This window comes from Lepus europaeus, chromosome 10 (assembly GCF_033115175.1).
Source record: "Lepus europaeus isolate LE1 chromosome 10, mLepTim1.pri, whole genome shotgun sequence".
NCBI lineage: Eukaryota > Metazoa > Chordata > Mammalia > Lagomorpha > Leporidae > Lepus > Lepus europaeus.
In genome coordinates, this window is record NC_084836.1 from 112,149,077 (window position 1) to 112,174,243 (window position 25,167).

At 54.5% G+C, this 25,167-nt stretch overlaps 4 protein-coding genes across 6 annotated transcripts; 2 read left to right on the top strand and 2 right to left on the bottom strand.

Moving 5' to 3' along the window:
- The first annotated feature begins 232 nt into the window (after positions 1–232).
- On the top strand, positions 233–15,236 carry ZSWIM3 (zinc finger SWIM-type containing 3). Its single transcript, XM_062204273.1, has 2 exons — positions 233–387; positions 12,892–15,236. The coding sequence occupies exons 1-2, from the start codon at positions 233–235 to the stop codon at positions 14,807–14,809; spliced, it is 2,073 nt and encodes a 690-aa protein (XP_062060257.1). The 3' UTR covers positions 14,810–15,236.
- ZSWIM1 (zinc finger SWIM-type containing 1) lies at positions 310–19,859 on the top strand. 3 transcript variants are annotated; one of them, XM_062204274.1, is made up of 2 exons: positions 310–387; positions 17,299–19,859. In XM_062204274.1, exon 2 carries the CDS (start codon positions 17,436–17,438, stop codon positions 18,801–18,803), a length of 1,368 nt encoding a protein of 455 aa, XP_062060258.1. In that variant the 5' UTR covers positions 310–387; positions 17,299–17,435; the 3' UTR covers positions 18,804–19,859. The 3 variants fall into 3 exon arrangements, with proteins under 3 accessions (XP_062060258.1, XP_062060260.1, XP_062060259.1); XM_062204276.1 differs by lacking the exon at positions 310–387 and adding an exon at positions 16,339–16,382; XM_062204275.1 differs by lacking the exon at positions 310–387 and adding an exon at positions 16,392–16,528.
- Positions 19,860–20,132: 273 nt separating this feature from the next.
- On the bottom strand, positions 20,133–21,222 carry SPATA25 (spermatogenesis associated 25). The gene is given in 3 exon segments (XM_062202572.1): positions 20,133–20,236; positions 20,239–20,784; positions 21,119–21,222. Coding segments are annotated over 3 exon segments (705 nt in total). The 5' UTR covers positions 21,174–21,222.
- Positions 21,223–22,678: 1,456 nt separating this feature from the next.
- On the bottom strand, positions 22,679–25,122 carry NEURL2 (neuralized E3 ubiquitin protein ligase 2). The gene is made up of 2 exons (XM_062204280.1): positions 24,106–25,122; positions 22,679–23,380 (listed from the first exon to the last, which is right to left on the bottom strand). Exons 1-2 carry the CDS (start codon positions 24,845–24,847, stop codon positions 23,265–23,267), a joined length of 858 nt encoding a protein of 285 aa, XP_062060264.1. The 5' UTR covers positions 24,848–25,122; the 3' UTR covers positions 22,679–23,264.
- Between the last annotated feature and the right edge of the window lie 45 nt (positions 25,123–25,167).

Below are 25,167 nucleotides of genomic sequence, written 5' to 3' on the forward strand. Positions count from 1 at the left end.
TTTTTTTTTTTTCCCTTCCTCTCTGTCAGAAAGCTAAGACGCCCCCAGCCTCATAACCTTGTCAGACCTAGGATTCCTCCTGAGCTCCATAGTCGGCCACCCAATTGTGGCTGCCCCTTAAGGCGTCCTGGGCCCACGCCAGGCGGGGACCCCTCATGGTGTGACCTCTGACCCCTGTGAGGTGTTGGGCCCGGGTTGGGGCCAGGCCGTGGCGTGGGCTGCGTGGGCGGCCATGGAGCTGGGCAGCTGCTTCAAGACCTACGAGGACTTCAAGGAGTGCTTCAGCGCCTACAAGAAGGAGAACAGGTGCTCCTTCATCCTCAGGGACTGCGTCTCCGTCCGCTTCCACAACCTCAACCACGGCACCTCCATCCGCGAGGACGTCCTGTAAGGGCGGGGCGGGGCGGGGCGGGAGGGCGGCCCTGGGCCCCGCGGGCGCCGGGGCACCTGCTGCACGCCTCGCCTCGCGAACCCTCCGCAGGCGTTGCTCGCTTCAGCACCGGATCGCGTCCACGCCTGCGTTCCCGAATTCTCGGAATTCGTAACCGAAATGTCGCCCCCGCCCCCGCCCCTCCCCCCTTTTTATTTATTTGTTTTTGAGCACCTGCAGCACCCCAGGCACAGAGCGCGGCTTTCACGGAGGGGTGCAAACGCCTCTCCTCCATCATTCTCCCCTTGCCGGAGCAGGGACGTGGTCATTGGTTGGGTTGTCCATTCATTCATCCGCTCCCCCGTGCACGGGTCTCGAGCTCCTGGCATTAACAGTCGTTTTCAAGCACGTCCCATGTCCCCGGCTTTATGTCTGCTTCAACCTGCACTCCGTTTCCAGAGTTATAGGTAAATGCTGTTTTTTCCCCCGTGGACAGATGAGAGTAGGCTTAGCGGCTCAGATGGGTTAAAAAACTCAGATGCCTTCGGGGCTCGAGTGTAAGGAAGTGTGACTTGTGATTTCACAGTTGGAATAAGGAGTAACACACTCACCAGGTCTTTGTGGTAAGGACCACAGGAGTGTGGACAGGAACGCAGGCTTCCTGTCACGGCTCCGGCTGATGGTGCCGTGGGAGAGTGGTCTCGTGCCAGAAACCAGACTTCATGTGAGTGTGTCCAGCTTTTAAAGGTGGAAAATCCATTTTTTTAAAGATTTATTTATTTGAAAGAGTTACACAGAGAGAGAGGTCTTCCACCCGCTGGTTCACTCTCCAGCTGGCCGCAGTGCCCGGAGCTGTGCCAGTCAGGAGCCAGGAGCTGCTTCCATGTCTCCCACGTGGGTGCAGGGGCCCAAGGATTTGGGCCAAATTGCACTGCTTTGCCAGGCCATAGCAGAGTGCTGCATCAGAAGTGGAGCAGCCGGGTCATGAACCGGTGCCTGTATGGGATATTGACACTGCAGGCGGTGGCTTTACCGCTACACCACAGTGCCGTCCCCTATATAGCATTTTCATCTTTAACACACATCCTGTAGGCCAACTCTGAGGGTCAAAGTGTATCTGAGTTTAACATCTAGATTGAGATGTTTGGCTCATAACTAGAAGCCAACCTACATTCTTCCCAGGCTGCCCTCAGCTTAAGGTAGGACAGACTTGGCTCAGATAAGCTAACTAGTATAGTCAGCTCCCTGCGTGGGCAGGTTCTCCATCCGTGGATTCTACCAACCACAGATCAAAAGTATGTGTTTAAAAAATTTATGTCTGCACTGAAAATGTACAGGCTTCTTAAAAGCACTCCCTAAGCAATACAGTGTGATAACCGTAGCATGTACGTCTTGTTAGGTATTACAAGTAACCTAGAGATGATCTGAGGTATGCGGAACCACAGTCCCCTTTTATATAAAGGGCTTGATCATGAGCAGGTTTTGGCCTGGGGGTGGGGAGCGGGCTATCCTGTAGCCGATCCCCTGAGGGTACCAAGGCCAACTGTATGTGATGGTAAATGCCTGGGAGGTGGGGGCAGGCTTCCCAGTGGAATGCATGCTTTCTCTGGGCTGTGAACACGTGTGAAAGGCTGGAGGAGATTTGTGATCAATTACTGGGTAGCACTGAGTAGTTGATCAAAAGAAGCTGTGCAGAAGGGCCTTTGGGAACAGACACAGCTGTCAAAGAAGGGGGCATGATAAGAAACAGGGTGGGGTGCTGTGCTTGGCGGGAGATGAAGCCAGTTGCAGTCTATCTGAAGGGCCTTTGGGTGCCATTACGAGGTACTCGGACTTTGCGCTGCGTGGGTATCCCCTTGCTAAGCATCGAGAGGAATACGAAAAACTCACAGCTGCCCTTAATCCTCTTCAGGTGTGCAGCACAGGGCTTGGCGCAAAGCAGGCATCGATTAATTGTTGAATGAAAGAGTGATCGATGCTAATCATGATCTGGGGAAATGGTGCTGCAGGAACTCGGGAAAGAGGACAACCACTATGGGCTGGAGGAGAGAGAGGGAGGCTTGAGACGGACACCAGAGATGCGCAGGCGCAGGAGGCACAGTCGTTGTCTAGGTGCTCTGCTTTTTTTTTTTTTTTTTTTTTCCAAGATTTATTTATTTATTTGTAAGTCAGAGTTACACAGAGAGGTCTTCCTTCTGTTGGTCCACTCCCCTTCTGGCTGCAACAGCTGGAGCTGCACCAATCCGAAGCCAGGAGCTTCTTCCAGGTCTCCCACGTGGGTGCAGGGGCCCAAGGACTTGGGCATCTTCTACTGCCATCCCAGGCCACAGCAGAGTGCTGGATTGGAAGTGGAGCAGCCGGGACTAGAACCGGTGCCCATATGGGATGCCGGCACTGCAACCAGGGCTTTAACCCACTGCGCCACAGCGCCGGCCCCATGATTGTTATTTTGTAGATGGAAGGCAGAGCCAGAAGTCAATGTTAAGAGACCAGCAGTTTCTACGTCTCTGCTTTATGTACTTTAAAGGTTCAGATCCCCAGAGTTGTCCATGCTTAAGAAAAAGGGAGCAGAAGAGGAGAGATACAGGGACTGGGATAGACAGTCCCTGCAGGAACAGGGACCGAGACAGGGCCCTGCAGAGGCAGACAGTGCCGAGAACCTGGGACAAAAAGCACCTGCCCCTCAAAACCACCTGGGAGGTGGTCAACAAGTGTGAAATGGGAGGGGTGAAAGGCAGGGAGCAAATCCGAGCAGAGAGTAATTAAGGCTTCAGAAAGCTGTAAGAAAGCATTTAGGTGTCAGAACTGAGGTTGGGGGGCCGGCGCTGTGGTGCAGCGGGTTAACACCCTGGCCTGCAGCGCCGGCATCCCATATGGGCGCCGGTTCGAGTCCCGCTGCTCCTCTTCCAATCCAGCTCTCTGTTGTGGGAGACTTGGAGGAAGCTCCTGGCTTTGGATTGGCTCAGCTCTGGCCATTGCAGCCATCTGGGGAGTGAACCATCGGATGGAAGACCTCTCCTCACTCTGTGTAACTCTGACTTTTGAATAAATAAATAAATCTTAAAAAAAAAAAAAAACTGAGGCCAGGTCAGGTCAGCCTGTGTAGTGCCGGACTTGTTAACTTCCGTATGTAGCCACCAGACTGTAGTAGCTCTCTACCAGCACTTGCTCACAATATTCCTTCAACAAACTGTAGTAAGAGGCCAAGTGTTTGGTTATTGGCCAGGCGCTGAGCTCAGATACAAAGATGAGTAAACTGGGGACAAGAGTGGACTGTGTTAGCTTAGGAGGTGGTGAGTTCGTGAGCAGCCCTGGCCCTCAACGGAGACAAGTTGACCTGCTGGCCAGGATGTTGGAAAGGGGATCTGGGATCACTAATTGCACACTGGCTCTCTGCAGAGCTTACTGTGTTCGGCTTCTTGAGTGATAGGTGAGCTCTGGGGAGGAATGCTGCTTTGGAGGGGACGGGTAGAAGGGAGAGCTCTTTCTAGGAGGTGGTTTTTGTTTTTGAAAGGTAGAGAGACAGCTCCCAACTGCTGGTTCACTGCACACATGCTTGCAGTGGTTGGAGCCTGAAGCCAGGAGCCGGAGCTGGGAATTCAGTTCAGGCCTCCCATGGGAGTGGCAGGAACCCAAGTACTTGAGCCGTCACTGCTGCCTCCTGGGATGTGCATCAGCAGGAAGCTGGAGTCAGGGGCTGGAAGTGATGGTCTAACCTGGTGCTCTGATGGAACCAGTGGCTCAGTGGCTCAGCCAAACACCTACCCCTTTGGGAGATAATTTAGCACAGGTTTCCGCAGCCAAATATTCATACCACTAGGTGGTCAAGTGAGGTGACTTTAATAGTAATTTATCTTAACAGGTAGACATAAGTTTCTTGTTAAAGCAAAGCAAGTAAGTTTAAAAAAAAAAAAAGGAGGCCGGCGCCACGGCTCAATAGGCTAATCCTCCGCCTGCGGCGCTGGCACCCCAGGTTCTAGTCCTGGTTGGGGCGCCGGATTCTGTCCTGGTTGCTCCTCTTCCAGTCCAGCTCTCTGCTGTGGTCTGGGAGGGCAGTAGAGGATGGCCCAGGTCCTTGGGCCCTGCACCCACATGGGAGACCAGGAGGAAGCACCTGCTTCTAGCTTCAGATCGGCGCAGCGCACCGGCCATGGCAGCCATTTGGGGGTGAACCAATGGAAAAGGAAGACATTTTTTCTCTCTCTCTTCTTTCTCTCTCTCTCTCACTCTCTCACTGTCTAACTCTGCCTGTCAAAAAAAAAAAATGGAAAAAAAATGGAAATAAGAGTTCCAATGTTATATGGAAGGCATGGCAGACATCAAGGTAGCTTGCAGTTCACTGAGGTTCAGGAAGAGCTCTTGAGTTGGACACAGCCTTTGTCCTCAACCTTCGCAAGACTCTCAACCTCTGATAGTTCATCCTTTCTAGAGCAAGGACATCACGATGGCAGTTAAATAAGAAGGTGGGTGTTGCACCTGGAGCAGTGCTCAGTAGATATTTGTCGAGGTCATAAATCCAGAATGAGGAAGGGGACCTCAGAAAGTCTGTGGAGAGGCCGGCCTGTGGCTACTAGGTTAAGCCACCACCTGCAATGCTGGCATCCCATATGGGCACTGGTTCAAGTCCTGAGTACTCCACTTCTTATCCAGCTCCCTGCTAATACACCTGGGAAAGTATAACGCCTTGCTGGAATGCATTCCTGGTAACTCCAGGCATTTTGCAGACATTGTCTTTACCACACCCTTTAAACTACTCTTGTTATCAGTTTTCATTATCCATGTGTCTGTGGTCACAGGGCCGCTTAGGAAAACAAAGGTCATGACATAAAAATCTTGCTAGGAAATCAGCTGCTTAGAAAATTAGTCACCACTCAACCATTCCTTCCTGCTTATCCTTACCATCCCTGTCAACATCTACAGTATCTGAACAGAGGTGACAAACATCAGGAGAGTGTAGCGCAGATAATATTGTACACACTGAAACGGTGCCTCTCCCAATATGCAAGTCCCAGTCTTGCAGGACTGGATGACATAAAGAACCTTCAGCTTTATACCAGTTAGCAAGTGGAGAAGGGATCTCAGGAAGGCTGACCGAATAATAGAAACTGGAAAAGCAGAGGACTGTGATGCAAATAATTAAATTATGCCCTTGGGAAGCTTGATAGAGCCCAGAAGTATTTTGGCAAAATTAACTTTTGTATGTGTAAAAGTGAGACAGGAAATGAAGTATTCATAGTGTTTGAAGAAACTGTGTGGGGGAGCAAGGGGAAATAAATTGATGCTTTTAATCAGAACCTAAGAATTGGCATATCCAGGCAGCATTTTCTAGTACAGTGTGGTCAAGCCACCACTCGGGACGCTCCCATCCCGTATCTGAGTGCCTAGATTCAAGTTCCACTCCACTTCCGATCCAGCTTTCTGCTCCTGTACACACTGGGAAGCAGCAGGTAAAGGTTCAAGTGCTTGGGTTCCTGCTACCCACATGGGAGACTCGGATGGAGTTCCTGACCCAGCCCCAGCTGTTGGCGGGCATTTGGGGAGTGAACCAATGGATGGAATGCCTTTCTCTCTCTCTCTCCCCACACATACTGTGTGTGTGTGTCACTCTGCCTTTCAAATAAATATTTTTTAAAGAATTGGCATGTAGTTACCATTATAACCCAATTTTGTGGAATGTATTAACTTCATACTTTCAGTCCCAATTTTTTTTTTTTTAATTTATTTGACAGATAGAGTTAGACAGTGAGAGAAAGAGACAGAGAGAAAGGTCTTCCTTCCGTTGGTTCACCCCCCAAATGGCCACCACGGCTGGAGCTACACTGCCTATCCGAAACCAGGAGCCGGGTACCTCCTCCTGGTCTCCGACACGGGTGCAGGGGCCCAAGCACTTGGACATCCTCCACTGCCCTCCCGAGCCACAGCAGAGAGCTGGACTGGAAGAGGAGCAACCAGGACTAGAACCCGGCGCCCATATGGGATGCTGGCACCACAGGTGGAGGATTAACCAAGTGAGCCACTGCGCCAGCCTCTTCAGTCCCAATTTTATTTTTTATTTTTTTATTTTTATTTTTTTGACAGGCAGAGTGGACAGTGAGAGAGACGGAGAGAAAGGTCTTCCTTTGCCATTGGTTCACCCTCCAATGGCTGCCGCAGCTGGTGCGCTGTGGCCGGCGCACCGTGCTGATCCGAAGGCAGGAGCCAGGTGCTTCTCCTGGTCTCCCATGGGGTGCAGGGCCCAAGGACTTGGGCCATCCTCCACTGCACTCCCGGGCCACAGCAGAGAGCTGGCCTGGAAGAGGGGCAACCGGGACAGAATCTGGAGCCCCGACCGGGACTAGAACCTGGTGTGCTGGCGCCGCAAGGTGGAGGATTAGCCTATTAAGCCATGGTGCCAGCATTCATTCCCAATTTTAAAAGTAAAATTCTACTCAAATATTTTTTCCACTGGTCTCTCTGAAATGTTTCTGGGGATGTTTGTGGGCTAAGCCTCTGCTGTGATGCCTGGCAGCTCCACTTCAAATCCAGCTTTCGGCTCGTGGGTACCCTGGGAGCAGCAGATGACTGCTCAAGTCCTTGGGTCCCTGCCACCCACGTGAGAGACCCAGATAGAGCTCCTGGCATTTGGGGAGTGACCAGCGGGTAGGATATCTTTCTCTGTTTCTGCTCGCTGTCATTCTGCCTCTCAAATATAAAAAGGTAAAAACGAAGCAAGTCTAGGATGGGCCTCCAAAGATGATATTTTCAGTGGCCCAGCCTGTCTGCATCTTTCCGCACTACCAGTAACAGGTGTCAGCTTTGCCCTGGAAGAGGCTCCCCGGGAGGCACAAATGCAGGGGCCACGTTTAGAAGATTCCTGCAGATTTCCTGTTTTTGTTCCTTCTCCAGAATTGGGCCGGTACCCATGCCCATTTCTAATGAGATTACCTTGATTGGCTTAGACTAACCCCGAAGCACGGAGCTCTGTGGGAGAGAAATGGCAACCTGAATAAAAACTAAAGGATGCTGGGTGGGCAGCCAGCAGCTTCTGTCACAGCCTTTTAAATGATTTCATTTTAAATAGTACTGATTTTTTTTTTTTTTTTTTTTTTGGACAGCTAAAGTTATAGACAGAGAGACAGAGAGAAAGGTCTTCTTTCCGTTGGTTCACTCCCCTAATGGCTGCTATGGCTGGCACTGTGCTGGTCCCAAGCCAGGAGGAGCCAGGTGCTTCCTCCTGGTCTCCCATGCGGGTGCAGGGGCCCAAGCACTTGGGCCATCCTCCACTGCCCTCCCAGGCCACAGCAGAGAGCTGGACTGGAAGAGAAGCAACCGGGACCAGAACCCGGTGCCCATATGGGATGCCGGCACCACAGGCGGAGGATTAACCAAGTGAGCCAATACACCGGCCCAGTACTGATCATTCTTAGATCAAGTACTGATTTTTTTCCAAGATGCCCCGTGGATACCAAACCTTGTGGATGCTCAAGACCTTTTTATACAGTGGCCTAGTACTTGCTTGCATATAACCTAAGCAACCACACACTAAGTCACATGAGATTATTTTAAATGCTTACTAAGTACTAAGTAAGCATTTTAAATACTTAGTAAGTTCATGAGAAATAACATTATGACAAAACTAGGCATGAATTTCAGTTTTCTGCACAAAAGATGTATCCTTTAATTCCTTTTTTCCATGAGCCTTTTAAAGTGCCCTCATACAATGTAAATGCTGTATTATTATACTATATTATTTAAGGACTAGTGACAAGAAAAAAAGTCTAGATATGTTCAGTGCAGATGCAGTCTTTTTCCAAATATTTCCATCTTCAGTTGGTTGAATCCACAGACTTGGGAACCCCCAGATATAGAGGACCAGCTGTGTGCATAGACCAGTACTCTGCCTATGATTTCCATACTTATGAATAAGGAATTGGGAGTCACATAGCTAATAAGTGGAATTTAAACTCACATCTTCTGACACTGGAGGTCTTATTCCTACTTCATGTTGTATTGTCTAAAACGACTTTATCCATTCATCACCTTTAAAAATCCTATTCAGTATTTAAGGTGCAATTTGCAATCAAGGACAGAAATCTACGTGAAATAAGTAAAAAGCCTTAGTTAATCTGTGCTAATCCCTATAGTTGCAGTGTATGTCTATTTAACTGTTCGCTTCATTTACTGGCCCTCTATGTAAAAATCTCTCTCCTTACAAGACTTTGAAAAGAGAGACTACCTAGTTTGTCTCTGTAGACCTTGCAATTCCTGGAGTGTTTTTACATAGTAGAACTTAGTACATGTTTGAAAGTCAATAAAAGATTTAACCAAAGTTACTAAGAGTAATAGTGCTGGGACTAGAAGCCAAGTCTTCTAAACTCTCTCCCAGTGATTTTTCTGGTCTACTACCTGTGGATAGGAAGAACTTTCCATGCCCCACACCACCCATTGAACATTTACTCAGTGCAGTGTATGTATATAAACCACTAGTGTGTGCTGGGCACTGGGGCACCATGGGCCCTCTGAAGCAACAGGAGGAGCAAACACCTGCAAAGTAGATGGGAAGAGAGCAGAACTGGCTGACTTCCCCCAGGCCCCGATCGTGTGCTGTTATAGAAGCACTAACAGAGATTCAGAGAAATGTGAGACCGTGTTCTTGACCTGAAACAAGTCTCTGCTTTTACCAAAAAGACGGAAATAAGTACAGATGAAAATAACTAGTGCTCAACAGATTCTTACAAAAGATTTATGTATTTCACTGCAAACTATAGGTTAACAAGAAAGATTAAAATAATCAGAAAAGAGAAACTTCAAGCTAGCGCATAGAAAGTTTGAAATTCATGACCCCAGCAAGCACAGTTGTTTAGAGATGTTTCAGAAAGTCATGGACCCCAACTGACGTGCTGGGGCTCAGTCTGAACAGGTGAACATAGCAGCCCAGAGAAAGGCAATAAGTTGAAGACAGGCAACATAACAGTTAGCTAGTTGACTACAGGCAAGCAAGTTTAGTCTAAATCCCAGATTTTCATCCGTGAGAACCTCCTTAAGCCTGTTTCTCCATCTCCAAAACGTACATAATAGAACTTTTCCCAGTACAAACTGGTGTGTATTAGGGGCTTCCTATAGCCTGGCATGTAATGAATCCTCAGTACACGTAGCAGTGGTAGGGAAGAATAGAAAGACTTGTTGATAACAGTGGTCATAGGTGAGGAGGGGAACTTGAAAAGGATGCCCCCACTGCCACCCTGGAAGGTGGACATTAACAGAGCCTGGGGTTGACGGTCACCAGGATCTTGTTGGGAGGAGTTCCACAGACATTGACTAAGTGCGCGTAAAGTCTGCTTCGGTTGATGAGCTGGAGTTGGTCTAAGATGAGCCAGCGGGATGGTGGTGCTCAGCCGGGGGGCTTGAGGGAGGCTTCCTAGAGAAGACGTTGGTTGCACGTAGTTCTGAAAGACGTCTAAGCTTTGAGATGAAGAAAGCTGGGAAGGGCATTCTGGACAAAAGACAGACATCAGCGAAGGCCCAGAGTGAGATGCAGCTTGGTAAACACAGGAAGCTGTTGGTAGTTTGTCTTTCTGTAATGTCAAAAACAAGGTAGTGGAGGGCAGAGAACAAGGCAGAGGCCCCACAGTGGCTGCCGCTCACTGGCCTTGCCATACCTACTGGACGGCTCCAGCGCTCCCTGGTCCACAGCCTTCGATGGTGCTGCCTGACACCGTGCACAGCGGGTGCGGACATTCTCAGACCCAGGCCCCTCCGCCCTGTTGTTCTGGGACTGACATCCTGTTTTCCTTCACTCGCCCCACAGGATGGGCAAACAGGACCAGCTGGACAGGCGTGTTTGGAGGAGTGTGGGTGGGACTCCCAGGCTGTGCCATGTCATGCCAGGACTGAGATTTTTTTCCCACCCCCTACTCCTTGGGCTGAGATACTCCCTGGGGATACGAGGGTGTGACCTATCCCACCCGCTGGTGGTGCCTGAATCATTCACCTGGTGCGTCATCGATAAGTATCTGCTGAAGGAATTGCATTGTGTTAGGCGCTTGGAGTAAAATAAGGCCTAACTCAGTCTTGCCGCTGGAAGACATCCCAATCCATTTGGGCAAGCACTGGGTAAACATTCAAGAGAATGTCCCAAGGTATAGGAGTTGTAACAGAAGGAGTAGCTACATTTTATTTAGCATGAATAGAAGGCTGAACCAATATTTTGCCTGTGGTTGGTTTAATCCTCGTAACAACCCTCGTGAGGTCATCTCATTTTATGACCAGGAAACTGCACACGGAGAGGTAAAGTGACTTGCCCAAAGAAACAGCTTCTGAATGGCAGAGGGGGTGCAAATCCAGGCAGCCTTCCTCCAGGGTCTTTGGTCCACTGGTAGGTGTACTGTTACCCAGAAAGTCTGCCAAGCCTTTTAGATAAATGCTATGAAGCAGTTACTGTGGGTTGGGGACATCCATAAAGGCTTCCCAGAGAATGTAGAACCCTAACTTGGGCCTCAGAGCATGGATTAAATAGGGATAGCTGGGGCAGGCGCCATGGCGTAGTGGGTAAAGCCACCACCCACAATGCCAGCATCCCATGTGGGCGCCAGTTCGAGTCCCAGCTGTTCTACTTCTGATCCAGCTCTCTGCTATGGCCTGGGAAAACAGTGGAAGATGGCCCAGGTCCTTGGGCCCTGGAGGAGGCTCCTGGCTCGGCCCAGCTCGGGCCGTTGCTGCCAATTGGGTAGTGAACCAGCGGATGGAAGACTTCTCTCTCTCTGCCTCTCCTTCTCTCTCTGTGTAACTCTGACTTTCAAATAAATAAATCTTTTTTTAAAAAATGAGGATAGCTGAGTAGAAATATTGATTATGCAATTTATTACCACTGTCCTTTGAATCAGTACTCTCACCCTAGAATAGACAATGCTAAAAGGACCCCAATGCTTACCAAACTTTCTTTCTTTTTTTTTTTTTAGGATTGTTTTATTTACTTGATTGCTTCTCAGCCTTTGGCTAAGATCAAATCTAGGATTTATTTATTTATTTATTTGAAAGGCAGAGTTACAGAGAGAGGGAGAGGCAGAGAGATTTTTCCATCCTCTGGTTCACTCCCCAAATTGCCACAATCCAAGTCTCCCACATGAGTGGCAGGGGCCCAAGTACTCAGGCCATCTTCCACGGCTTTTCCAGGTGCATTCGCAGGAAGTTAGATGAGAAACAGAGTAGCTGTGACTCAAACCAGTGCTCATATGGGATGCTAGCGTTGCAGGTAGTAGTCCAACCCTTTGTACCACAATGTCAGTTCCTGGTTATAAGACTTTTCTTAGGATGTTATTTGTTTTTCATTAGACAAAAGGTAAGCAAAGAACCCTTTTTGAGAGCAAGCCCAGACACACTGTAACCCCATAAGGCCTTGAAGAGTTCACTTGATAACCACCGATCTCCTCCTGCATCCTTAGAACATCACTTTTTTTTTAATATTTATTTATTTGTTTGTTTGTTTAAAAGGCAGAGTTAAGCCGGCGCCGCGGCTCACTAGGCTAATCCTCTGCCTTGCGGCGCTGGCACACCGGGTTCTAGTCCCGGTCGGGGCACCGATCCTGTCCCGGTTGCCCCTCTTCCAGTCCAGCTCTCTGCTGTGGCCAGGGAGTGCAGTGGAGGATGGCCCAAGTGCTTGGGCCCCTGCACCCGCATGGGAGACCAGGAGAAGCACCTGGCTCCTGCCATCGGATCAGTGCGGTGCGCCGGCCGCAGCGCGCCTACCGCGGCGGCCATTGGAGGGTGAACCAACGGCAAAAAGGAAGACCTTTCTCTCTGTCTCTCTCTCACTGTCCACTCTGCCTGTCAAAAAAAAAGGCAGAGTTAAAGAGAGAGGGTGCGCTGGCTTCCATCTGCTGGTTCACTCCTCAAATAGCTGCAATAGCGGGAGCTGGGCCAATCCCATGCCAGGAGCCAGGAGATTCTTACAGGTCTCCCACTTGCCCCAACAAGTACTTGGGCCATCTTCCACTGCTTTCCCAGGCGCTTTAGCAGGGAGCTGGATGGAAAGTGGAAGCAGCCAAGACTTGAACCAGCATCCAAATGGAATGCTGACACCGCAGGTGGTGGCTTAACCTGTTACACCACAGAGCACCAGAACTTCACTTTTTATCACCACTGTCTGGGGGAGGAGAAAGAAGTAGCATCCTGAGGATAGGGATAAGGGGGACACTTCAACCAGGGAGTAACCAGCCGGGCACTCTGCAGCCACCACTTGTCTATTTTCCCTTGTATCCTGCTGCGTCAGATTGAGTTGGTGATAGCTATATATAGCAACAGAGGAAAAGGAGAGTTGGAATTAGAGCTACTGTAGAGGAATGTGAAGGGAGTTGTCATTGGCGAGGTCTTAAAGAGCTGAATGTTTTGGGACTGTAGAGTTCATGTGAATCTTTCTTTATATTCTATGCTACGTGGTGGTCTCCAGGAAACCTCTCAGCCAATATGAATCCCTATAGTGCCTTATCTTTTAAGAGAGAGGGGGTAGTCAGCACCTTTCTTACTATTCCCTCTACCTTCCCTAGATATATGCAGGTGAAATTTGTCTGTATTCGGACCCAATCAAACAGGAAGAGAACACGGGAGGCGGACACGTGCCCGGCCTACTTGCTCCTGCGGTACAACGAGAGTCTAGATAGACTGTTTATCAGTGAATTGAACACCCAGCACATCCATGTGGACCCCAAAGCCGCTGGTCATGGAGAAGATAGCACTGGCAAGCCGCACAAGACCACGTGCCTGCAGAAACTCCAACCCGTGCAGCCTGCAGCCGAGGAAGACCCTGCCAAAGCAGAGAAGTTGCCAGTCGAACCATCATTTTGCCTGGAAAAGGTGCAAGTGCCCTCAAAACCAGAGCAGGAGGGCATCACTCCTTCTGACCTGGCCAAGATAGCAAAAGTGATGAAGAACTTCCTGAAGGTAGATGAGGGTTCCATGGCCTCCTTCAGCGTGGGCAACAACCAAGACCTCGACCGGCTCAGCTTCCAGAGCAGCAAGATGAGCGACCTGTTCACCCGCTTCCCCGAGAATCTCCTGCTGCACCGAGTGGAGAACAGCCGGGGCCACATCCTCTACGCCTTCCTGGTGGAGAACAAGGAGCGCGAGGGCCGAGTGGTGCACTTCGCCATGCTCAAGGCGGAGTCGGCCACCTCTGTGGCCAAGATGCTGAGCACCTTCACGGAGTTCAATGCCGACTGGCCCAAGGTCAAGGTGGTCTTTGTGGACCCCTCGTTCCCCTACCGGGCCGTCCTCCAGGAGATCTTCCCTGCTGCCCGCATCCTCCTCTCCATCTACCACACAACCCGCCTCTTGGAGAAGAAGCTGCAGCGCAGCCCGGCAAATGCGTCCTTCAAAAGGCTCATGAAGGAGGCCCTGCGGGAGGCTGTGTTTGTCACGTCCGAAGCCAGCCTGAAAAATCTCTGTCAGATGTCCCAAGCCCTCCTAGATGAGGATCTCTTTAGCTTTCTGCAGGCCCATTGGTTCTCTTGTGAGCTGCTGTGGTACATGCATGTACGGAAGGGCCTGCACGCGTGCAACACCTACATGGACAGCCTGGACATCGTCACCAGCAAGGTGTCCAGCCTCTTCCGGGAGCAGCAGTCCCTGCTGGACTGCATCCTTCGCTTTGTGGATTACATAGACTTCTTTAATACCAAAGGCTTGAAGAACCTGCCCACGGCTCCTCCCAAGTTAAAGAGACCGCGGCCTGCAAGCATGCCGCCCAAGTCCAAGAAGGCCTTCAGAGTCTGTGGAGGGGGCCTCGGCAGGCTCCCCGGGGAAGGGGTGGAGGCGGAACCGCAGCAGGCTCAGGCGCAGCCCTCCCAGGGCGGCATGCTGGATACTCTGCACCAGAGCGGCTCTGAGCTCGCCTACAAGCTGTGTCACAACGAGTGGGAGGTGGTGCAGAACTCCACCCACCTGGTGGACGTGGCCGGCTCCTCGGTGGACGTTCAGCTGCTCGAGGACTCTCACCAGGTCAGCAAAGATGGCTGTAGCTGCAGTTGTTCCTTTCAACAGTGGTACCACCTGCCGTGCCGGCACATCTTGGCCCTCCTGCACACCAGCCAGCAGCCAGTGGGTGAAGCCATGGTGTGCCGCCGGTGGCAGAAGAAATACCAGCACCTTCTTGGGCCCAACGGGGAGCTCCAGGACCGTGGAGTGCTGCCGAACACAGGCCAGCCTGAGAGGCAGGGGCGGGGCAACATGATTCAGGACCTAAGCCGGGAGCTAGCGAACCTGCTGATGCAGACTGAGGGCCCAGAGCTTGAGGAGCGCTACTCCACCCTGCGCAAGATTGTGGACATCTGGGCAGACCCCTGTCAGCCGCCTGAGTGCACGCAGCAGCCGGGAGACTTCCGGGACGTGGGGTGCCTCCCCTTCCTCTGGGGAAAGCTGGAGGAGGGGGAGGGGCTCCCTGCTGCTGAGGCCATGATGCATGATTGAAGCACGTGCACTGGCGCGTTGGACCACACACTCCTCTCCTTGGAGACGTGAGGCTTCAAAGAGGGCCACGGTGCTAGGGAGCAGCATTTAACCAGTGTCTCCCTGGGTGTGGCAGTGGGAAGGAGCGCCCCACCATGTGATAGTCCTTTGTGTCCCCCTTCAGCCCTACCTTTGGCATTCCGTGGGCACCTCATTCATTGTTCAAGGCCAAAGTTTTCTCTGTGTTGAAAGGTCACCGCTCGTCTGCCCTCAACCGCCGCGATCAGATCTTAGCTGCCCTCTAGGGATGAACCCTGCCCCAGGACAGGGCAAGACAGATGGGCCCGGAGAAGGGGCTTGTCTGCCGGACAGAGGGAAGGAGGGTGGTCCTTGACTGTTGCTGCTGTTTATGAAGAATCTGTTATTTGTATCTATTTTTATTCATATTAAATAAAGTTTTACTACTAAAATCAAAGGAGCAGGGAAAATGTGTTCTGCTTGATCAGGGAAGGAAGGGGGTTTGCACAGCAGAAGGACTCCTGGCTTGATGGCCATGGAGTGGGCACGGCAGGGTGGATTTATTGATTTTAAAGGACTTTGAGTATTATCGGTCTAATGGAGTAGTGGAGCCAAATAGAACCTCAAGCTTCCAATGCAAAGCCTCAGCAGTCGCTTGCCCTCTTCTCCAGGTAGCTTTATACCCCAGCAGGAGGAGGCCAGAGAGACTGGGAGGGAAGAAACCTGAGTCCAACTTGACTGCAGACAACTTGCAGGGGCTGTAGGCAAGTGGCTCACGTGTCAAAATTTTGTAAAAGTCAGCACGCTGGCCTGTTCTCACCCCACATTTTCCCTCCAGATTTGTATAAATGTGGAACATTTTTGACGCAGTGGCATTGCTAGTTGATGAGCCTACTTGTTACCTGTTACCCACCCAGCTTTCTCAGACTGCGGTCTTCAGGGGGAGCCGGGGACAAAAAATGGCTGTCAGTTGGCTCTTGCACCAGTTCACCAGGATCTTAAACAGGCCTGGGTGCCAGGCTGGGCTTGTCCTGTAAAATCCTGGAAGGCGTTGAGCTGGACTAGACCAAGGTCTGGCTCTCTCCAGGGGCTGGGCTCCTGAACGCTGAGCGAGCAGCAGAGGCTGAGATCCGGGCCTCAGTGTCTCCAGGATATAGACTACACCTGCATAGGCTCCTTTTTCTCACCCCCTGAGACTAGAGTTTGACCAAAAAAAGAAAAAATAGGATTTCTATAAAATTTTTTATTTTTTCTTTGCATTTTCGGCCATCCAGGGAGTTCCATAGTAACGTGCTCATCCCTGAGTCTACCAGAAGGGGGAGCTCCAGAGTTCAGCCACAGAGCTCCGATGCCTCCATTGGTTGCGGCCAGCCGAGCCTCTCGTAACCTTGGTAACAGCAGCCGCCTACAAACTGCCAGGTTACGATTGGTCCGCGGCGCCAGAACAGAGCGCGAGCTCCTCAGACCATTGGCCCGAGTCGCTGCGAAGCTGGCGCCGTGATTGGTGAGCGTAGAGGTCGGTCAGAGTCGGAGGCAGGGTCAAATAGGGAGAAATGGCGGCGGAGCCAGGCTGTGGGTGAGTGAGTCTGGAGGGTGGAAGTGTGAGGCGACTGAACACTGTTGGCTATCACGCAGCTCCCAGAGCGTGGGAGAGCGGCTGCTCCGGCCCCGCCGGACTCGGAACGGGAGCGTCAGATTCCCGGGTCTCCCGCCAGGTCAGAGGTGAGAGGTCAAAGGCGGCCTTCCCTCCCCGTCCCTGACTTCCACCGGTCCTGTAGGCAGCAGTCGGGATCCCGAGCCAAGACTCGGCTTCCTGCTACTTAGAGAATAACGGTGGGCGGTTCACGTGACCTTCGCGCCTCTAGTTCTCATCCGTAAAATGGGGACAGCAGCCCACTTTGGGGCCAGTGTGAGAGGAGATGCTTGAGCAGGGAGCTACGCAGGGGCTGGAGAGGCAGCGCCTCGCTGGTGGCGCATTTGGCGGTGCAAGGGATTGAGGCTCAGAGAGGGTGACCGGCTTGCTCAAGCTTACACAGCAAGTGTGGGCCCCTTGCAGCGCTCTTGTACTCCTGCAGACCGGGACCAGAGCAGAGAACGGATGGCAGGAGGTCATCCGTGAATATAAAGTGCCGTACAAATCCTTGGGGCGGGGCGTATGCAGCTCTAGCCTTCAGGTCCATGTAAATCCCCTGGAGCCAGCGGCTGGCGTCTTAGCCTCTGGGCTCACGTTCAGTGTCGCCCCCCCAGAGACGCCTCCCTGGGCCACCTGAGCTAAAGGAACCGCCGCCCCCCCCCCTCCCGTTTTGTTCTCCCTCACTCAGGTTGGTGGCCGTGGGAACCTGCGTTATTTCGGACTTGCTTGTTTGTCGATGTGGCCATTGTGTGTCTGCGCCCCGATGGTGCTGACACAGTTAAGTGTCCAGTACACACGGGGTCAGTAGTGAGGAGCCACGTCCCTGCTGTCCCCTTCAGCCTCTGTTCCTCTCCCATAGGCCCGTCTTGGGGAGACAGCCTGGAAGCCACAGTCCAGCCGGGAGCCTCCACTGACTCGGAGCCCGACAGACGCCCGGCAGCAGCTGTCCGGAGAGAGCGTGCTGCGCCCGGCGTCCGGTTTCTGCCCTCGTCCCCCATGGCCTTTACGGTGCTGAATGGACTCTTGCTTAAGGACCTGAGCCAGCCGGTGCTGCTGCAGCAGGTGGGCAAGACTCCCCAGCTGGACAGCTTCAGCTACCAGAGCCGCTTCATGCACGACGTCTTTGCCCATTTCCCGGAGGTCTTGTTCATCCACCGGACCTACAACCCCCGGGGCAAGGTGCTTTATACCTTCCTCGTGGACGGGCCCCGGGTGCAGCTGGAGGGCCGCCTGGCCCGGGCCGTCTACTTTGCTATCCCCACCCGGGAGGATGCCGAAGGCCTGGCTCAGGTGTTCCAGGTGTTCAAGACGTTTAACCCAGCCTGGGAGAGGGTGTGCACCATCCTGGTGGATCCCCACTTCCTCCCACTGCCCACCCTGGCCATGGAGTTCCCCACAGCCGAGATCCTGCTCTCGGCCTTCCACGTTTGCAAGTTCCTGCAGGGCAAGTTCTACCAGCTGTCCCTGGAGCGGCCGGTGGAGAAGCTGCTCCTGACTTCCCTGCAGAGCACCATGTGCGCAGCCACAGCCGGCAACCTGAGGAAGCTCTACGCCCTCCTGAGCACCTGCGTGCCACCCGCCCGGCTGCCCGAGCTCCACCCTCACTGGCTGCTCAATGACCGCATCTGGCTGGCCCACCGCTGGCGGAGCCGGGCCGAGAGCAGCCGCTACTTCCAGGGCCTCGAGGTCACCACCCGCGTCCTCAGCCAGTCCTTCGGCACCACCGCGTCCGAGAAACAAGGCATGGCCTCTTTGTTCCGCTACATGCAGAACTCCGAAAACAAGGCAGGCCTCCACCTGGGCCTGGGCCCCCAGGACAGCGGTGCCCCCTCGGACGCTAGCTCGCAGAGCCCCAAAGTGGAGCAGCTGGTCGAAGCCCGCATCCAGCACTCCCTGAACACCATCTGCACGGGGCCAGCGGCCCAGCTCTGCCTGGGCGAGCTTGCCGTGGTCCAGAAGTCCATGCACCTCATCGGCTCCGGCTCGGAGAAGATGAACATACAGATCCTGGAGGACACTCACAGGGTGCAGCCCCAGCCGCCAGCCAGCTGCAGCTGCTACTTCAACCAGGCCTTCCACCTGCCCTGCCGCCACATCCTCGCCGTGCTCAGCGCCCGCCGCCAGGTGCTGCAGCCGGACATGCTGCCGGCTCAGTGGGCAGCGGGCTGCGCCACCAGCCTCGGCAGCATCCTGGGCAGCAAGTGGAGCGAGACCCTGGACAAGCACCTGGCCGTGACCCTCCTCACCGAGGAGGTGGGGCGGCTCCTACAGCAGTGCAGCAAGGAGGAGTTCGAGCTGCGGTACAGCACCCTGCGGGAACTGGCCGACAGCTGGATCGGGCCCTACGAGCAGGTGCAGCTCTGACCGCCCTCGGCGCCCAGGGCCGGCTCCGGCACGTGTGCACACTCACAGCGACCCCCCTGCGCACACCGTTGGACTTTTCACGAGCCCTGCTTCCAGAATAAGGAGGACAAGGCTCTTGGGTGTCTAGCTCCGTGAGACAGAATCCACAAGTCTTTTCTGCCCAGGGCCCCACAGTACATATTTGAGACCTTGCTGGCCACATCCCAAACCAGAGCACCTGTGTGTTCTTGGTTTGGTTTGGACAACCAAAAAACAGCCTTAGTTCAAGGATCTTAACAGATCCAGGTGAGCCCAGGTCTGAGATAAGAGAGGGAAAAAAAAAAAACAATGAGGCCGTAAGATTGAGGGCTGGGCTTGCTGGCGCTGCCGCGGTCATGAGACATCATCTGCCCCGTGTCCCCTAAGTGAGGTGGCCAAGAGCCCTCCCACAGAGGAAGAGGCCCTTCAGGGAGGGTGGCTCGGCTGGGCTCCCAGCATTTTTGCCCCTGCCCTACGCTGGGGTCCGTAAAGGTGAATGTTGCATATTGCACCACTTGTCCAGTGTTTTGTTTTGTAGAAGCCAGGTTAGAGTAATGCCAGGGGAAAGAAAAAAGTCCGGGGAGTGACCGCACACGTGAATCATGGTTCTTTCCCAGCCTCATTTCTGAGGCCGCCTTCTGCTTTTACGGGCTCTGGAAACTTTGGCCAGGTCCCCTCGCTAGGCCTCAGTTTGTTTATCTCAGGAAACGGGTCCCCACAGAGCGTGTAAGATGAGATCAGACCCCACTTGACCCGCAGCCCCAGCCAGAGCACCTGGGCTTTCAGGCCTCGGCTCCCATTCTGAGCTCAGCTTTCTACTCTCACACACCTTGGGGGGCAGCAGGGAGTGGCCCAAGTACTTGGGAACCTGGCACCCATATTGGAGGCCTGGATTGAGTTCCAGGCTCCAGGCTTCTGCCTGGCCCGTTACTGACTGTTGTGGGCATCTGGGGAATGATGGGAGAGCTCTGTCTCGGTGTGTCTGCCTCACAAGTAAATAAAAATATATAATGGGCTGAACACCCAGTGGGTGCACAACTGAGTTCTCATTTTCCTTGTCTTCCATCCCACCACCTGCCTTCAACAGGCGAGGGGATTTAAGGTAGGAGGAAAATTCACCTCGTCTAGGACTTCCTACAGATCAGACATCTCCTTGATGTTACCAGGAGAAACCTCACGCAGTCTGGGCCCTAGTGGAAGACTGGATTTGTCAGAGTGGTTCAGCCGCCCCCCGTTTCCCATCCCTGTCATAGGCCCCCAAGCCCCAGGTGCCCAAAAACCATACGGAGAAGCCACCCTATGTGTCTGGTGCTATTTCATCCAGCTACAAGCAGAAGCCAGAGGCTGGCTCTTCCTGGCTCTCCCTAGGGGCATCTGGCCAAAGGCTGGTTGGAAACGCATCTGCTCCTGCCACGCCCCTCCACGGCCCCCTCTGGCTCCGGGTGGGCCATCATGAAAGCCTGGGCCGCCCGGATCAGGTCCTCTTCCCGCAGGCCCGGGACGGGCACAGTAGGGATGCCAGCGATCATCATGGCCAGGGTAAGGATGCAGATGTCCGGCTGGGAGCCAGCCTCCTTCCCCACTGCCTCGGAGGGCGCGGGCAGAACCCCCGGTGACAGCCCACACAGCAGCAGGGGCCTCGGCCTGCTGGGGCCACGCAGCTGGGGAGTTCTAGAGCTGCCGTCCTCCCAGCCCAAGCTCTCGGGCTGCCTCAAGGGAGGGAATTTGTGGCAGTATCGGGCGTGGCTGTACTCCTTCCTTGCCAGAGTCTCCCAGCCAGTGCCCCCAGGGCAGCATCTGGCTTCGGAGGAGCCAGCCAGGGCTGGGCCCCAGGCCTGGGCAGCAGGTGTCACCTGCTCGGCCCTCTGGCTCAGTAGGCCTAGTCTGCCAGAGGCCATGACCGCCGGCTCTGCAGGACTATAGAGCCGGAGGGATGAGCCGGGCGAAGGAGAAGCGGCCCCACCTGCAGAGAGGAATGAGATGGAGTGTTATTCTTGGCCTCCTTCAGCAGGGGAACGCGTGGGGAGCAGCGTTTGGGAGGGCCAATTAAGGCCCAGCCCAAGAGGACCCTGCAGGGGTTAGCAACTCAGACTTGCTCACATCCACACCCCTAGCCTCCAGCACTGCAGCTGACAGAGGAGTGTTTGTTGAATGAATGAGTGAGCGAGCAAGCAGCTAGTTACTGACTGAGCAGGACCTGGGGAGAATGGCCGGGGTGAGCAGGCAGCCGCCTTCCCCGCTGTGGGCAGCACCCCGGATCCAGAAGCCCCCTGTAGTTCCAGGAGCCCCTCGCTCACCTTGGCCAGGAGGCAGAAGACCTAGCTGAGTTTGTGGAGACATGAAGTAGGACATGACTGCCCCAAAGCCCTTCTTTGTGAGGAAATAGTTCTCTGCCTCCTGTGCCACCTTCTCCACCCTTCTAGAATGCCACCTCATAGTCCCTCCCCTTTACACCCGGAACCTGCCTCATGGCATTGAGCTGTGCGTTCTAGAACCTGCACATGACAATGGCATGAGAGTAAAGCACGCCGGCCCAGAGTCGGGGTGTTCCAGGCTCTTGGCTCTCACGCACTGGGGTCAAGTCACGTGGGCACTTGCAGCCTTGACAGGCTCATCTGTAAGGGGTGGGGGTGAGTGCCCAGTACTCCGTGAGGAGTTGTGAGGATGAAATGAGCTCATTTTTGTGGTCAGAGACCCAAGAAAGGCAAGGCAGTGCCCTGTGCCCTACAGGAGACCAGAGGACTCTGCTCCATCATCTGCTGTGTGGCCTCTCTGGGTCCATGTTTCTCTCCTGCAGAACGAAACAGCTGGTCTAGAGCACTGCTCTCGGCCCAGGCTGCAGCTAGTCTCCTGATGCGGGTCGGCGCTGTGGCGTAGCAGGTTAAGCCTTCACCAGCAGCGCCGGCATCACACAGGGCACGGGGCCGAGTCCAGGCTGCTCTACTTCCCATCCAGCTCCCTGCTAATGCACCCAGGAAAGAAGTAGAAGATGGCCCAAGTGCTTGGGCCCCTGCGCCCACATAGGAGACCTGGAAGAAGCTTCTGGCTCTTGGCTTCAGATCAGCGCAGCTCTGGCCATTGTGGCCATTTGGGGAGTGAACCAGCAGATGGAAGACCTCTCTCTCCCTCCCTCCCTCTCTGTGTGTGTTGCTCTGCCTTTCAAATAAATAGATGAATACGTATTTTAAAAAAAAAAGAAATCCAGGGGTGGGTGTTTGGCACAGCAGTCAAGTTGCCACGTGCAACACCTGCATCCCATAACAGAGTGCCTGCTACAGAGTGCCTGCTTCAACTCCCAGCTCCTCTGCTTCCAATCCAGCTTCCTGGGAGGCACCAGGTAATAGTTCAAGCACTTGGGGCCCTGCTACTCACATAAGAGCAGAAAGAAAGCAAGAGAGAGAGAGGAAAAAAGCAAGCAAGCATTGTGGCATAATGGGTTAAGCTACCGCCAGCAATGCTGGCATCTCACACGGGTGCCAATCTGAGTCCCAGGTGCAGCACTTCCAATCCAGCTCCCTGATAATGCGTCTGGGGAAGCAGCAGAAGCTGGCCCAACTGCTTGGGCCCTCCATCCACGTGGAAGGCCCAGGTGAAGCTCCTGGCTCCTAGCTTCAGCCAGGCCCAGCCCAGTTCTAGCTGCTGTGGCCATTTGGGGAGTGAACCAGCAGATGGAAGATCTCTCTCTCTCTCCCTCTTTCTTCTGTAATCCCACCTTTCAAATAAATAAATAAATAAGTAAATAAATAAATAAATAAATAAAAAAGCCAGCGTGATGCCCAGCCTCATCCCACGCCAATTATATCAGAATCCAGGTATGACTATTATTTTTTTTTAAGATTTGTTTTTATTTCAAAGAGTTACAGGGGCCATCCTCTGCTGATTTCCTAGGCACATTAGGAGGGAGCTGGATTGGAAATGGAGCAGCCAGGACTCAACCCAGCGCCCGTATGGGATACCGGCACTGCAGGCAGCGGCTTAACCTGCTGTGCCACAGCGCCGGCCCCTAGGTATGACTATTTTTCAAAACTCCTCAGCTGATGACCATGTGCTGGAACTGAAGCCTCTACTGCCAGCAAACACTACTCAACCCTAGACCCAGTCCCCCAACAAGTGTAAAGAGAATCTTAGATGGGGCCTGGGACTAGACATTCTAAGTATCCCATCATGCCAGCCAGTGGCCAGGCCAGGAACCATTGGTCTGCCGATGTCTGAGATGCTCTCTAGCTCTGACCTGCTGACCCACAGTGATTCTAGAAGCGTCTCTCACAGGTTCCAGGGACAAGGAGATCCTACAAGGATCAGTGTCAGCACTGGCTGCGTTTATTTCCGGTCCTGGCTCGCATCGCAGCACCGTGGCCAGCTTCCGACCAGCCCGCAGCTCCGGGGCCAGGGTGCGCTCCTGTGGTCCTGCCCCGGGGGGGGGGGGGGGGGGGCTGCTGGCCATCACTCATACTTGCAGAAATCCTTGAGCCCTTTGGGTAGATGGAGCCCGTCGATGGCCAGCCGGTGCACCACGCTCCTCTGGATGACCAAGCGGCACAGAGTCTGAAGGGAGGGCACTGCGGAGAGAAGGGTGTAGTGGCACTGATGGGGGAGGGGCGGTCAGAGTGGGTCAGGACCGGGGTCTCGGCACCTACTCTGCCATTCCCCAGGGCAGGTCTGTAGCAGCTCTCAGGCCCCGCTGTTTCACGGGGGTGCCCATGGGGATGAGGTCTTTCACAACACCCCAGCCCCCTCTCTATCATAAACTCTCTCTCCCCCAATTCCTGGCAGCTTCTGGGGCCGGGGGAGGTGTCTATGTGGCCTGTGCTGCAGGCTGCGGCCCGGAGCGGGCTCTATTTCCCTGAATTCATGAAATACCTTCAGGGGTATAAACTCGATTTCGGGGGGTTCTAACGAGCCTCAGGCCAAAGAAGCACCCAGTCGGGTGTGGGATGTTCCTCCAGCTGAGATGCCCGACCGCTGAGCGTTTTCCTAATGAAGGAAGCACCCAGCTCTCAAAGAGGCCCAAGATCTAAAACCGTTTTGGAATCCCCACACTAGGCTGACACAGAAGGCAGCGCCACAACAAAGTGGGAGCCCTAATCCATCCGCCCACGCGGGTGTGCTGTGGCCCAGAGCCAGGAGGGACTTTATGCAGAATCACAAGGAGAGGGGCAACCTGTAGCCAGTGCTGGACAGAGGGGCCTCGGCCTAGCCCGCAGGCCGGGAAGTCCGGGCACGGGCCTGTCCCCGCACCTGGCCAGGAGGGGTCGCTGCTGCCCAGGGCGGGTGGGATACCTACAGCCATACTCGAGCTGGACCAGGCGCACGCTCTTGGTGGAGGCGAACACGTCCACCACGGCGTAGAGGGGCTGGGCAGCGGGCAGCCCCCGGGCGCTGGGGCCCATGTCCTCGCCGTTGATGACGATGTGCATGTCGGCGGTGCCGTCCCGGAGCGGGCAGAAGAGGACGCCCAGGCGGCTCCGGCGCGCGGTCGGAGGCAGCACGTTCAGCTCGTAGAGCTGGTCCAGGAGGTGGCTGTAGAGCCCCGGCCGGCTGCGGCCCACCAGGCGGTCCCGCGGGATGCGGAACTGCTCGACGCACAGATAGGGTTCCACCAGGAGCGCCGGCGGTCGGCTGGGGGCCAGTGCCTCGGCCGCCGGCTGGCCCTCCCGGGGCACGCGGTTGTGGTGGCGCGTGATGGCGAAGACCCAGGTGTGGCCGAGGCTGACCAGGTCCGGCAGCGAGAACTCGGGCACGACGGCCAGGCCGGCGGGGTCCAGCGCGGTCAGGCCGAGGCGCAAGTGCCCGCACCAGCCCAGCTCCTTCTCCTCGATCTCCACCAGGAACACCTGGCCCGGCGCCAGCGGCTCGCGACTGAAGCACACGCCGTGGGCGAAGCTCTCCACGCGCGTGGCCCGTGTCCCGGAGGGGTCCACGCGGATGTTAGCGCCGTGCACAGGGTGGAAGCGGGTGGGCGGGGGCTCCGGGCGTGCGGGTCCCCAGGATGCGGCCAACGGCTCGGGCTCGGAGGCAGCAGCCATGTCCCGGCCATGAGGCAGGGGCACAGGCGCCAGGGGCTATTTTGGGCGGCGGGAGGACGCGGTGACCGCGGAGAAACCATGTAAGGCATTCCCCCTCAGCCCGAGGCTCTGCCCGGGGGTCCTAGCGCCGCTTGCCCGGCTCGGAACTGAGCCCCGGGAGGCCGGGACACCGGACTGGTCCACACCCAGGTCATCTGATCGCAGGCGCCCGGGCTTCGACCTTAGGCGCCGGAGGACCTTGACCCAGCGTGGCCCGCCCCCGCCCCCCACCCCACCCCCGGGGACCAGAGCGGGGGCCCGAGAAAGGCTGTCACGTGAGG

Bases quoted from the DNA above. Each gene is read 5' to 3' on its own strand.
- ZSWIM3 (XM_062204273.1), top strand. From the start codon at position 233: ATGGAGCTGGGCAGCTGCTTCAAGACCTACGAGGACTTCAAGGAGTGC. The intron at 388-12,891 runs GTAAGGGCGGGG...TACCTTCCCTAG, and splicing joins TCCATCCGCGAGGACGTCCT to ATATATGCAGGTGAAATTTG.
- ZSWIM1 (XM_062204274.1), top strand. From the start codon at position 17,436: ATGGCCTTTACGGTGCTGAATGGACTCTTGCTTAAGGACCTGAGCCAG.
- NEURL2 (XM_062204280.1), bottom strand. From the start codon at position 24,847: ATGGCTGCTGCCTCCGAGCCCGAGCCGTTGGCCGCATCCTGGGGACCC. The intron at 23,381-24,105 runs GTAGGTATCCCA...TTCTCTCCGCAG, and splicing joins GGTCCAGCTCGAGTATGGCT to TGCCCTCCCTTCAGACTCTG.